This window comes from Mus caroli, chromosome 11, assembly GCF_900094665.2.
Source record: "Mus caroli chromosome 11, CAROLI_EIJ_v1.1, whole genome shotgun sequence".
Taxonomy (NCBI): domain Eukaryota; kingdom Metazoa; phylum Chordata; class Mammalia; order Rodentia; family Muridae; genus Mus; species Mus caroli.
This window is the reverse complement of record NC_034580.1, coordinates 93,034,141-93,047,868: the sequence shown is the minus strand read 5'-3', so window position 1 is coordinate 93,047,868 and position 13,728 is coordinate 93,034,141. Positions and strand designations below refer to the sequence as shown.

General features: G+C 40.7%; 1 protein-coding gene across 2 annotated transcripts in view; it reads left to right on the top strand.

The window, feature by feature from the left end:
- Npepps (aminopeptidase puromycin sensitive) overlaps nt 1–13,728 on the top strand; it is a 79,098-nt gene that overhangs the window by 10,859 nt on the left and 54,511 nt on the right. The window contains exons 1-2 of one of the 2 annotated variants that reach the window (XM_029483394.1): nt 2,148–2,216; nt 6,091–6,221. Coding sequence is in view for 1 of the 2 variants with exons in the window: in XM_021176671.2 (XP_021032330.1) it covers nt 2,132–2,216 (85 nt within the window). In the remaining variant the exon portion in view is untranslated. Of the gene's footprint in view, nt 1–2,131; nt 2,217–6,090; nt 6,222–13,728 lie in introns of those variants that run through there. The other variant, XM_021176671.2, reaches the window with a different exon arrangement.

Here is a 13,728-nt window from a genome sequence, read left to right as displayed (position 1 = left end):
TTTTTGGTTTTTCGAGACAGGGTTTCTCTGTGTAGCCCTGGCTGTCCTGGAACTCACTTTGTAGACCAGGCTGGCCTCGAACTCAGAAATCCACCTGCTTCCCAAGTGCTGGGACTAAAGGCGTGCGCCACCACTGCCCTATTCATTTGTTAGACACTTTAAAGTAGTTCAGAAAGTACTGAATTTGTTTTTTTGTACAGTGGAATGTCAGTTGGAGTCACTCTGGAGGAAATTTGTCAAAATATTGGTATTGTTGAGATATATATCCTCCAGTCCAGAAAGACTACCAATTTTGGTTCTTTCTCTGAAAAAAAAAAAAAAAGTGCATGTGTAGAAGAAGACACTAGACCAAGATGTTTATTGTAGTCATTTTGTTTATATGCAATACAAACAAGCAGCAGAACAATGGTTTAAACACGGAAATAAACTTCTTTAGGAAGAGTCTGGATAAATAACTGCTTTTTTATAGGGTGGAACATTATAGAGGAGTTCAGATTAATAAGATCATGCCAGGTGTGGCAGTGTATACCTTTAATCTCAATGGAGGCTGAAGCAGGTGAATTTCTGTGAGTTCTAGGACAGCCTGGGCTACATAGTGAATTCCAGGATAGCAAAGGCTATATAGTGACATCCTGACTTTAAAATAAACAAAGAAATCTATGTGAATAACATTTGATATAAATAAGTTAGGTCTGCATCTATCACATTAACCCATTTCCAGAAAACACAATGTTAAATTAATAAAGTTAGTTGGGAAAGTACCCTTGAAATTATTGTGTAAAATGTAAAGAACAGTTTGTAGATCTTTGTGTGTTTGAACATATACAGGAAAGATAGGCCGTAACATTAAGTTGGTAGTTATCTCTAGAAAATGCAATTTCATTATATTTGTTCTGTAGGCCCCTGTTTTCCTGAGGAGATGAAATCCAACACCTCTAGTGGATACCTGAAATATGAGGGCATATTTGCTCTCTTCTTTGTATCTTGCCAACAGTAAAAGAACTACTCTATTCTTCTTCCCCCACCCCCGACCTCCACCCCATCCTTACGTTTTCTTTTCTTTGAGTCAGGGTTTCTCTGTGTAGCCTAGCTGTCCTAGAACTCATTCTGTAGACCAGGCTGGTCTTGAACAACTTCTGCCTCCTAAGTGCAGGAGGGATTAAAGGCATGTGCCACCATGCCCAGCTAATGTTTTAATCTCTGCTTTATATTATTTTTGTATCTTTGTGTCATTTGTTAAGGATATAAAATAAGTATTACTTGGACATGCGGACTTGTACATCTCTGCAGTTAATCTCATAACTTGGATTTCTAAGTGACTAGTTGTAAGTAGAATATATAGTCTAAATGCACTGGACAAAGGATTCCCAGGTGGGACAGGAGATTTTATGCTAAGTTGTGAAGTTTTAAAAAGCATTTTTAAAAGCATTTATTTTATGAATATGGGTACACTGTTGCTGTCTTCAGACACACCAGAAGAGGACATTGGATCCCATTGCAGGTAGATGATCGTGAGCCAACATGTGGTTGCTGGAAATTGAACTCAGGTCCTCTGGAAGAGCAGTCAGTGCCTCTTTACCACTGAGCCATTTTTCCAGCCATTAAAAAGCATTCTTTTTTATATTTTATTTTATTTTTATTTTTATTGTGTGTGTGTGTGTGTGTGTGTGTGTGTGTGGTGTGTGTGTATGTGTTTGTGTGTGTGTGTGCAGGTGCATACCCATACATGTCCACAGAGGCCAGAGACAGATTCCCCCAGGAGCTGAGGTTATAGACGAATGTGAGCTTCCTGGGTGTGGAAGGGATGTTGGGAATTGAACTCCACCCTTCTGCACTTAGTGGCCAGGCTATCTGTCTACTCCCCAATATAAAATGAAAATTTTTATATAAAGACTTAAGTAGAGAAGATTTTATATATTGATAAATAGTATGAAAATGTAAACATGTATCATTGCTTTTAATCTAATTTAGAAAATATGAGTTGCTTTGAAGTATTGAAATAACTCATTTATTTTTACCATTTTATAAATAATTAATCTAGTTTTTAAAAAAGTGCATGAAACATTAGTCCAGGTTGAAGGTGAACATATTTTGTACTATTTCTGATAATAATTGGTCTTTCTTTTCTTAGGTAAGGCAGGCAACCAATCAAATTGTGATGAATTGTGCTGATATTGACATTATTACAGCTTCATACGCGCCAGAAGGAGATGAAGGTAAGAACTGTTCCATTTTAATTTGGTATGTGAGAGACAGATAGAACCGGACTGACTTAGACTTTCAGACTGAAACTTCTATACTGCCTGCTTTAAACTGTGCTGGGCACGCTGATACATTCCTGTAATCCCAGGATTTGTGAGGCTGAGGCAAGAGGACAGTATTCTTCTGAAAAAGACCTCACCACCTTGAGCCTTGAGGTAGGAAGTCTTGCCTCTAATCGGGAGAATACTTGATGAGCCCAGGTGTTAGGGCTGAAGTTGCATGATGGAGTTAGTCATGAGGATGTGAAGAGCCAGGGTGTGCTTCTGTGGAGGCCTGTTAGCATCTGTAAGTGAGAACTAGTGTACATGTGCAGTTTCAGTAAGGTTAGGATAGTTTTGAGGTTCAGAACTTCTTTTTACTTTTGTGTTTACCTTGCCATTCCTTGGCAGAATATTTTATTGGTTAATTGATTTCATTGAAAGTCTCATTTGACATAGATAAAATTATCAGTATTTTTCTTAGTTTTTTTTTTATTCTGCTTTACATTATGTTGAAATGAAGCATACAGGTAGGTTTCTTTTAAGGTCTAGCATTTGTGTTACGACTTTTATTTCTTTTTAAAGATCTATTGTGTACATGAGTACACTGTAGCTGTCTTCAGACACCAGAAGAGGACATGAGATCCCATTACAGATGGTTCTGAGCCACCATGTGGTTGCTGGGAATTGAACTCAGGACCTTTGGAAGAGCAGGCAGTGCTCTTGACCACCGAGCCCTCTCTCCAGGCCATCATGACTTAGACATCTTTTTTTTTTTTTTTTTTTAAAGATTTACTTTATTATATGTAAGTACACTGTAGCTGTCTTCAGACACTCCAGAAGAGGGAGCCACATCTTGTTACAGATGGTTGTGAGCCACCATGTGGTTGCTGGGATTTGAACTCCAGACCTTCGGAAGAGCAGTTGGGTGCTCTTACCCACTGAGCCATCTCACCAGCCCTTTTTTTTTTTTTTTTAAAGATTTATTTAGTATATGTAAGTGCACTGTAGCTGTCTTCAGACACTCCAGAAGAGGGAGCCACATCTTGTTACAGATGGTTGTGAGCCACCATGTGGTTGCTGGGATTTGAACTCTGGACCTTTGGAAGAGCAGGCAGTGCTCTTGACCACTGAGCCATCTCTCCAGCCCATCATGACTTAGACATCTTAAAGTAGAAAGATGAGGTAATAGTGGTTGCCCATACTTTTGCTACAGTTAGCTTATGCTCACTAGTTTGTGAAGTAGAACTGCCTGCTACATTTTAACTTTAAACAACCAATTCTTCAGGTAGACTTGCAGTGTGGACTTTGGAAGGTTGCTTGGCAAATGAGAGGATGATCAGTTTCTTCACTGCTGAGGGAAAGTGGAAAGACTTGAGATAGTTCCATGGAGACTAGCTTTCAGTTAAAGAACATTTCAGTTAGTATTGTTTTTTGTTTAAAGAAAAAAAACCCTGCCATTTATTATTTACTTATCTAGTCTAGCCCATGTACTTCGTGCTATGGAAGATAGAAACACCCAGAATCATCATTCTTTCTCTCTAATTCTATGTGCACTGGTGTTTTCCCTGCATATGTCTGTATGAGGGTATCTGATCCTCTGGAACTGGAGTTACAGACAAATGGGAGCTGCCATGTCGGTGCTGGGAATTGATCCCGGGTCCTCTGAAAAGGACCCAATGAGCCAGCCCTGTCACTGTAGGGTTTTAACTGTTAATGAGGCATCCAGTATAGATAGGCAAATCTAGTAAAATACACATGTACCCTTCAGTAGCTTACTTAAAAAACAAGAGTTAGCATGGGAGGAACAACAATATGAACTAACCGGTACCCCCAGAACTCCAGGGACTAAACCACCAACCAAAGAAAACTTATGGTGGGACTCATGGCTCCAACTGCATATGTAGCAGAGGATGGCCTAGTCGGTCATCAATGGGAGGAGAGGCCCTTGGTCCTGTGTAGGTTCTATGCCCCAGTAGAGGGGACTGCCAGGGCCAGGAAGCGGGAGTAGCTGGGTTGTTGAGCAGGGGGAGGGGGAGGGGATGGGGATTTTCAGAGGGAAACCGGGAAAGGGGATAACATTTGAAATGTAAATAAAGAAAATATCTACTAAAAAAAAAAAATGTACCCCCCCCCAAAAAAAAAAAAAAAACCAGCAAGGGTCTGGAGAGGTGGTTAAGAACACTGTCTGAGCCAGCAGTGGCGCACGCCTTTGATCCCAGCACTTGGGAGGCAGAAGCAGGCAGATTTCTGAGTTTGAGGCCAGCCTGGTCTACAGAGTGAGTTCCAGGCTACACACAGAGGACAGCCAGGGCTACACAGTGAAACCCTGTCTCAAAAAAAAAAAAAAAAAACCAAACCAAACCAAACAACAACAACAACAACAACAACAAAAACCACTGTCTGTTCTTCTAGAAGTCCTAAGTTCAATTCCCAACATCCGTGTGGGCATCGGAATCTTTAATGGAATCTTTAATGGAATCTGATGCCCTCTTCTGGTGTCTCTAAAGACAGAAACAGTGTACTCATATACATAAAACAAATAAATAAATCTAAAAAACAAACAAAACCAAAAAAACCCCAAACACTTCCCAACCAAACTGCAGGAAAGGAGCAGAGGGTTTACAGGGTTTGCTGTGTGTGCAGCTGAGTGGTGCTAAGCTGGCAGTGACCTGCACTGGAGCAACCTGAGAGTGCTCTCACCTTGCAAGCAGCAGGGCAGTTCCTGCTTAAGGAGTAGGCTCTGTAGAGACTCTGATAAAACATTGCCGCTCTTTTAGATACTTAAAATCTTTTCCACCTGGCAGTGGTGGCCCACACCTTTACTCCCATTGCTTGGGAGGTATAGGCAGCTGAATCTCTGGGATGCCAGCCTGGTCTACAGAGTGAGTTCCAGGACAGCTAGGGCTACACAGAGAAACCCTGTCTCGGAGAAACAGAAACAACAGAGTTTTCCTTCAGAACTAGCTAAAGCACATTTCTCAATCCTTTTCTCCTGTAGCGTCAAGAGAAACCCAGAGTCATGCTGAGTTCATTTGATATTAGAACGTAATTCACAAAATGGTAATTTTATTGATTTGATCCCCCCCCCCCCCCCCGCCAGGGTTTCTCTGTGTAGCCCTGGCTTTCCTGGAACTCACTCTGTAGACCAGGCTGGCCTCAAACTCAGAAACCTACCTGCCTTTGCCTCCCAAGTGCGGGGATTAAAGGCGTGCACCACCACTGTCTGGCTGATTTGATATTTTAAAGTTTGCATAAGGAACAGTGATAGATTTAGCCTCTGTACACATACACACACACACACACACACACAAAACAAATAGTTATAAATTTGATCCAGCTCTTTCCAGAGCTACTTGCTGGTAATAGGGACCATTTTAACCTAATTAATCACATCAAGTACCCATTAATACTTATGATTGATTACTTTGTGCAAGATTGATTCAGCCATGCATGGTGTCCTATACCTTTAATCCCTGCTCTATAGAAGCAGAGGAAGGTGGACCTTGTAGGAGTTCCGGACAAATTGGGGAGTACATAGTGAGACCTGGAGAGAGACAGAGACAGAGACAGAGAAAGGAAAAGAGAAAGAAATTCATTCAGCTATTAGGAGCCACTAAAGTTTGATGCTTGAAAGTAAAACCAACTAGAAAAGTATTTGAAACCATGAAGTTGTTGCAATGTAAGTTTTTAATAGATGAAGAAAGTTCATCTTGTGATATGTGCATTAATCCTGAGAAACCATTAGACTCTAAGGCACTGTATTTTAAGCATGGTTAATTTAATACAACTGAGATCTTACTCAGCAAAAATGGCTGAAAACTCTTTTTTTACTGTTCTACACTTCAAGGGTTGGTGAAATTCTAGCACTTAAGCCAGTGCAAGGAGTGTACCTCCCTACACAGGGCAGGGTTAGTGTTGTCATCAGCGTCTGCAAGAAAAATACGAAACTCTTGAGTGCCTGAACTCAGGTCCTGACAGGTAACCAGTCTTTTAATTTATCATTAATAGACAGATTGAGTAAAGCCACATAGAAAAGGATCTTTGGAAAGTTTTGTGCTGGCTTTTGCCTGAGTGTATCCTTCAGATAATCTGCTTGCAGCGTTAGTGTGTGGGAAAGGATTCCCCCTGGTGAAGTTTGTCTATTCAGAGCTCTAGTGCATAGTTCCAGATTTACCAGCATCACCTTGGCCTATCTAGCTAAGCTTGACCTAAATTACACTGTTCTTTAAGTACAGTTGTGTATTTGAATGTGTGCTTATGGAAGCGTGCATATATTTAATGTAATAAAAGGATATCGCCAAACACACCATCAGAGCAGATTGTTAAACCTTCACTTGATTGTAAGCCCTTGTCTAACTCTTAGTAATGCATATTCTATCATATAATTATGTGTATAGATAATACACTAGTTACCTTCTTGAAGTTGACTTAATGTCATTATTCTCAAATACTGTGTGGCCCTTACAATGGGAAGACTGAGAAGGGGGTGAGGCACTACAACACCCTCCCAGCCTCATGACCTATGTTGAATATTGTGAACCCACATGGTGGAAGGTGACAGAGTTACTGTGTTGTGGTGTGCACCCCCTAGAAAACAATGCTTAAAAAAAGAAAATATTAGTGGCTGGTGTGTAGTTCAGTGGTAGAATACTTGTGTAACATGTGCAAGCCCCTGAATTTCATTTCTACTACTATAAATACTGAAATATTCAGAATCTTTCAGTCAGCTCCTTTTTATAGAATTTTAGACTTCTTTGTGTGGAGAGGTTGGGCCCATGATGGACTGACTACCAGGGCTAGACTCCTCCTCATTCCCTCCCTCACACTCAGTTAGGCCTCACCCAGGTTCCTTTCAGAGAGTTTTTGTTTGTTTCATTTGGCTTTTTGAGAAGGGGACACGCTATACAGTCAAGACTGGCCTTGAACACTTAACACTTAACAACCTCCTACTTCATCTTTTATTTACTTTTTCAGACAGGGTTTCTGTGTGTAGTCTAGGCTGGCCTCATTCAGAGATCCACCTGCCTCTGCCTCCACAATGCTAGGATTAAAGGTGTACATGCACCACCACTGCCTGGCTTTTCTTTTCTTTTTTTTTTAATTTACTTTTGTCTCTGGTTTATTCTTTCTGAATGTAGTGAGTTTGGAGAATGGGAATATAATTCTCTTTGCTCTTTTGAGGAATGGGTGACTTGACTACTCCAGACTACCTTGAGGAACTGTTTTCTAAGTTGATGGCTACCTTATTTCACTTCTATCTTTACTTTCAGAGCTATTTTAGGTTAACAGCAGAATTGAGAAGAAAATACAGAGAGTGCCCATATAATCCCTGTTCCCGTGCACTTAACAGCTTCATCTAATGTCAGCATGTTGTACCAGCGTGCAATTAGTGGTCCCAGTTGATGGTCCTCTGAAACATTGTCATCTAATGTTTGCTTATGCTTCAGTCTTGGTGTACTGTGTGTGGGTTTTGACAAATGATGACAAGCATCTACCGTTGTCTTACCACATGGAACTGATTTCCTCCCCTAAAAACCATCTCTACTCTACTCTACCTGTCCATTCCTCCCTGTCTATCTCCTGACAGCCACTAATGTTACTACTGCTGTGCCTATAGGTGGTTTGATTACTAGTGTGTGTGTGTGTGTGTGTGTGAGAGAGTATTTGAGTATATACATAAATATATATCTTTGTGCATATGATTGTAAGTGCCCACAGTGGCCAAGGGTGTGGGATATCCTTAGATACTCTTGGTTACAAGTGGTTGTTGGGAATTTTTCTCTGGATGAGCAGTATGTGTGCCTGACTGGTGAGCCATCTCCAGCCCGGTGCCCATAGTTTTGTCTTTTCTAAAATAACACAATTGGAATCATGCAGTATACAGTTTTTCCAGATTGGCTCTTTTTGCTGTAATTGTATACATTGGGATTTTCTCCATGTCTTTTTGTGGTTTAATAATTTGTTTCCTGCCGGGCATGGTGGTGCACACCTTTAATCCCAGCATTCGGTCGGGAGGCAGAGGCAGGTGGATTTCTGAGTTTGAGGCCAGCCTGGTCTACATATCGAGGTCCAGGACAGCCAGGGATGCACAGAGAGACCTTTTCTCGAAAAAAAAAATCCAAAAAAAAAAACAAAACCAAAAAAACTTGTTTCCTTTTAGCACTGAATAATATTTCAGTCGGGGGTGGTGGCACAGGCTCTTGGAAGGCAGAGGTAGGTGGATTTCTGTGAGTTGTGCCAGTCTGTTCTACACAGCTAGGGCTAGCCAGGGCTGCATAGTGAGATCCTGTCTCAAACAAAAAAAGTCTGCTTTTTGCATAGGCTACAATTTATTCACTTACCAGTATGTTTTGCTTTCTTCCAAATTTTGGCAGCTATGCGTCAAGCTGCTGTCAACATCCACATTCATGTTTTTGTTTGATCTTAAGGTTTTTAAGTCCTTTTTTTGTATAAATACCGAGGAGTATTTCTCTGTCTGTCTGTCTGTCTCTTTCTCTTATTCTCTCTTTTCATTTCCCCTTTTCAGATGTTCTCACTACAAAATATAGGCTGGCCTTAAAGTGAGAATCCTCTTGCCTCAGACTCTCTAGCCCTCAGAACATTTTATAGTAGTTATAATCAACACTGTGTTTAGCGCTTATATAAAGTATTTATTATACTTTATGTTTATTATGTTTATTATACTTTATGTTTATTATGTTTATTATACTTTATGTTTATACTTTATGTTTATGTTTATTATGTTTATGTTTATTACATTTAATTTTTTGGTGTTTTTGTTTGTTTATTTTTTTGAGATAGGGTCTCACTATGTAGCTCTGGCTGTCCTATAAGTTGCTCTGTAGACCAGGCTGGACTCACTTCACAGAGATCTGGCTTCTTCTGCCTTCTAAGTGCTTGGATTAAGGTGTGCAGCACCCAGCTATATCACATATTTAATTTTTAAACAATTAAGAAGTACATTATGGGGGCTGGTGAGATGGCTCAGTGGGTAAGAGCACCCGACTGCTCTTCCGAAGGTCAGGAGTTCAAATCCCAGCAACCACATGGTGGCTCACAACCATTCGTAACAAGATCTGACTCCCTCTTCTGGAGTGTCTGAAGACAGCTACAATGTACTTACATATAATAAATAAATAAATAAATAAATAAATAAATAAATAAATAAATCTTTAAAAAAAAAAAGAAGTACATTATGATATTATTTTAATCTTGGTGTAGAAATAGTGTGGAATAATAACTTGTGTCTGATAGCTTTTTTCTGTTCCTATACACGTGTTCTAGGTTAGTGCTCTCAAGCACTTAGCCTTTTTCTTCCATGTTAAAGATTAATTTTTCCAGGTGCTTTTAGACAAGGTCTTACTGTGTAGCCTAGCCTAGCCTCTAACTCAGCTTCTCTTTAGCCTCTAGAGTTCTGGGTGTGTAGGCATGTATCATGCCTAACTGACCTTTAAAACACTTTTAAGTAAAGTTTAAAATAAGTTTGTAAGACAAGCATGTGGTCCATTGAAATCCTGACACTCAGGTTGCTGAGGCAGAAGGATTGAGAATTTGAAGCCACTTTGGGCAACATATAAATAGTATGATCTTGTCTCAGAGAAATGAGAAAATAATATAAAAATGTGTTTATACTTGGTGTATAGTTGTGTCTACTTAGAAGATTTACTTTAAAGATTTATTTACTTTTTGGGAGTGGAGAGATGGCTTATGGTTGAAAGGTGGCTCAGTGGTTAAGAACACTTGTTCTTACAGAAGACAACTCATATGTTGGCTCACAACTATAACTCCAGTTCCAGAGGATCCAATGCCCTCCTTTTTTTTTAACCTCTGGTGGCACCATCCAGGCAAAATAGTCATACGCATAAGTATCCATGTGTCTGTCTGTTATTAATGAATCAATATATGTAGGTATGCATTTATGCACATATGTATGTATTTTTGTATACTGCCTGTGCTAAAGAGATGAGCCCACGAACATGCTGGCTCACAGCTGGGGTTAACACTGGTTGTAGAGAATCAAATGCGCTCTTCTGGATTCTTCAAGCACCCAGCATATATGTAGTACAGGCGAAATACCCATACAGATCAAATAAGAATAAGTTTTGTTTCACTTTGTTTTCAAGACAGTTTCTTTTTTTTTGTTTGCTTTTTTTTTTTGTTTTTTTGGTTTTTCGAGACAGGGTTTCTCTGTGTAGCCCTGGCTGTCCTGGAACTCACTCTGGAGACCAGGCTGGCCTCGAACTCAGAAATCCTACTGCTTCTGCCTCTCAAGTGCTAGGATTAAAGGCGTGCGCCACCACTGCCCGGCTTCCCAAGGAAGTCTTAACATTCATTCTTTTATTTTTTTGTTTGGACCAGGGTTTCACTGTGTAGCCTTGGAACTGGCTGTGTAGATCAGGCTGGCAATGAATGCAAAGATCTGTCTATCTCTGCCTGCTGAGTGCTGGGTGTGATGGAGATCTATAAGTTCAGGGCCAGCATGATCTACATAGTGAATTCCAGGACAGCCAGCCTCTGTAGAGAGACCCCATTTTAACTCTTGTCTCCTCACAAAAGCATGGGCTGGCACACCTACCCAGCTAATTTCAATTTCACTTTTTTCTTTATTTTTATTTTTTGAGATAGGGTTTCTTTGTGTAACAGCTTTGGCTGGCCTGAAACTTACTTTGTAGACCAGGATGGCCTCTGCCTCCTGAGTGCTGGGCTTAAAGGCATGTACTACCACACTAGGCTTAACTCAACATTCCTTCTTACTAGTTATATTTTATTTGGGAAGATAAATGGTCTATCATACTGTAAGACAGGAAACTAACCTCAAAAAGTGAGGGTCTCCCCACCCCCAGTGAGCAAGCAAGCAGTTGAGAGCATGGGTGTCATCTAATCCAATTTTGTTCTGATACCTTCTACCTATAGATAGTGTCAGGTCCCATAGGTAGAGAGTTCAGATCCCAAGATATTTCTGTCCCTCTCTTTCAGATATCAATTGCAAACCCTGGGTGATTTTTACCTGTGCTTTTAATTTCCCAATTACTCCAGGTCCTCACAGCAGCCTCTTCAGTTTTGATGACTATGTTTTAGCAGCTCACAGATCTCAGGGAGTTGTTTCTGGTTTATTACAAGGATACAGGTGGACTGTATATAGTACCATGCATGGTGGTACAAGCCTGTAATCCCAGTGCTTAGGAGGCAGAGGCAGGTAGATCTCTGCAAATTCAAAGCCAGTCTGGTTACCTAGTGAGATCCTTAAAACAAGCCAAAACAGAATAGGGGGAAAAGGCTTATCTTTCTCTAGGGATTTCTCGTGTCTGGAAGCTCTCTGAAACTTTTTCCTTTTTGTTTTTAGACTTGCTTATCTAATGCTGATGGCATTGGTGAGAAAATCCAGGAAAGCCAGGGCAGGTTCCTCTTGGCATCTCAGTGTAACATTCCTGCCTCCTATGGATCAGATGTGGCATCTTGTGAAACGGTGGGGGTAGAGAAAGACAGGGAAGATTAAGTTATGCCTAATTAAGACCTATTTTGGTCCTATGAGCTAGGACCATTGGGTAAAACTCCAAATACTAATAGATTATTAATGGCCTAATAGGCAACAAGAATAATAGTATTAAAGGAGAGAGAGACAGAGACAGACAGATGAGGAGAGGGATATCTACAAAGAGGATTATTCTTTTTTTTTTTTTTCCTTTTTTCCTCTTTTAAATTTGGGTCTCTTGTAGCCAAGATTGGCTTTGAACACACTATGTAGTGTTGCAGGATATTTGATCACACTGTGAACTCTGAGATTGTGTTATTTACAGAAAAAAACTATTTCTAGTTCTGGTGTGGCTCACCCCTAGCACACACCTTTAATTTCTCTGACTGGAGTACAAAACAGTCCGTTAGTACACACCTTTAATCACAAACAAGGTAAAGTTAGTTTGTAGAAGGAAACACCCATGTTTGAAAGTGATGTCAAATTGGGTGGCAGACAAAGTGACAAATCAGAGGAATATTTGGCAGAATAGGATAAGCCCAACGTTAACTAGGAAAGGGAAGCTACTTTAGATTGCCACAGTTAGTTTGAGACCAAGCAGAGCAAAAAGTCAGAGGTACCAGGAGAAGCTGGATTGAGTCAGTTGGCATGGAGAGGAGTTTGAGCCAGAACAGCGAGCTGACCAGCCAGCCAGAGTTCAGGAAGGAGTAGAGAGTGTTCTTAACTCAGCAGCGCCTCTCGGGCGGAAAGCAGTCTAGGACTAGATACGATTATATGAAGGCTAGAAGCTTCCAGCACTATGCCTAGGTTAGCACACAGAGGCTGTAAGCCTTAATATAGGAGAATAAAAAGTTACTTTTACGGGACTGGAGAGATGAGCGAGCAGTTAAGAACACTGGCTTCAATTCCAGAGGTCCTGAGTTCAATTCCTGGCAACCACATGGTGGCTCACAATCATCTGGGCTGAGACCTGATGCCCTTTTCGAAGCTCTCTTCTGGTGTGTCAGTGGTGGCGAACTCATCATCAAAGGCTCCTTAAAAAAAGTTACTTTTACAATGTAGTTGTGATTGACATTGAAATTCTGAGTTGTATCTGTCTCATGAGTCCTGGGACTTCAGTTACAGCCACTTACAACCATGTACCATGTTTGTGCTGGGGATAGGACCCAGGGCTTCATGCATGTTAAAAGAAGCACCAGATTTACACTCCCAGCCCTGGAAGATTGTTCTTAGAAGTGATAGAACAGATCTTTAAAGAGGGAGTTGTGGCAGGGCGTGGTGGCTCATGCCTTTACTCCCAGCACTCGGGAGGCAGAGGCAGGCGGATTTCTAAGTTTGAGGCCAGCCTGGTCTACAAAGTAAGTTCCAGGACAGCCAGGGCCACACAGAGAAACCCTGTCTCGAAATCCCCCCCTTAACATCCCCAAAAAAGAGGGAGTTGTGGGCTGGAGAGATGGCTCAGTGGTTAAGAACACTGACTGCTCCTCTGGAGGGCCTGAGTTCAAATTCCAATAACCACATGGTGGCTCACCACCATCCATAGTGAGATCTGACACCCCAGCTATAGTGTACTTAGATATAATAATAAATAAATCTTTAGGATGGAGCGAATGTGGCTGACCGGAGCCAGCAACCTTCATTCCTAACAGCCACATGATGGCTCACAACCATCAGCACAGCTACAGTGTACTCATATACATAAAATAAATAAAGTGAATCTTAAAAAACAAAAAGAGGGAGTTGTTCCATGTGAATGGATGCTCTACAGCATTTACATAGCTGATGAAAGAACTGTCCAAGCAAACATGGGAACCCTGCGGTTGCTTGGAGAATGTTTGCACCAACAACATTAGGTTTAATTTTAGGTAACATTTTTGTTGACACTCTAGTAAAGCTAACCATTGCAGTGTGTGTGTGGCCAGTGGGGGTTTGAGTTTGCATTTCCTTGATGACTATTATGTTGAACACTTTCTCTCTCTCTCTTTTTTTTTTTTTTTTTTTTTTTTTTTTTTT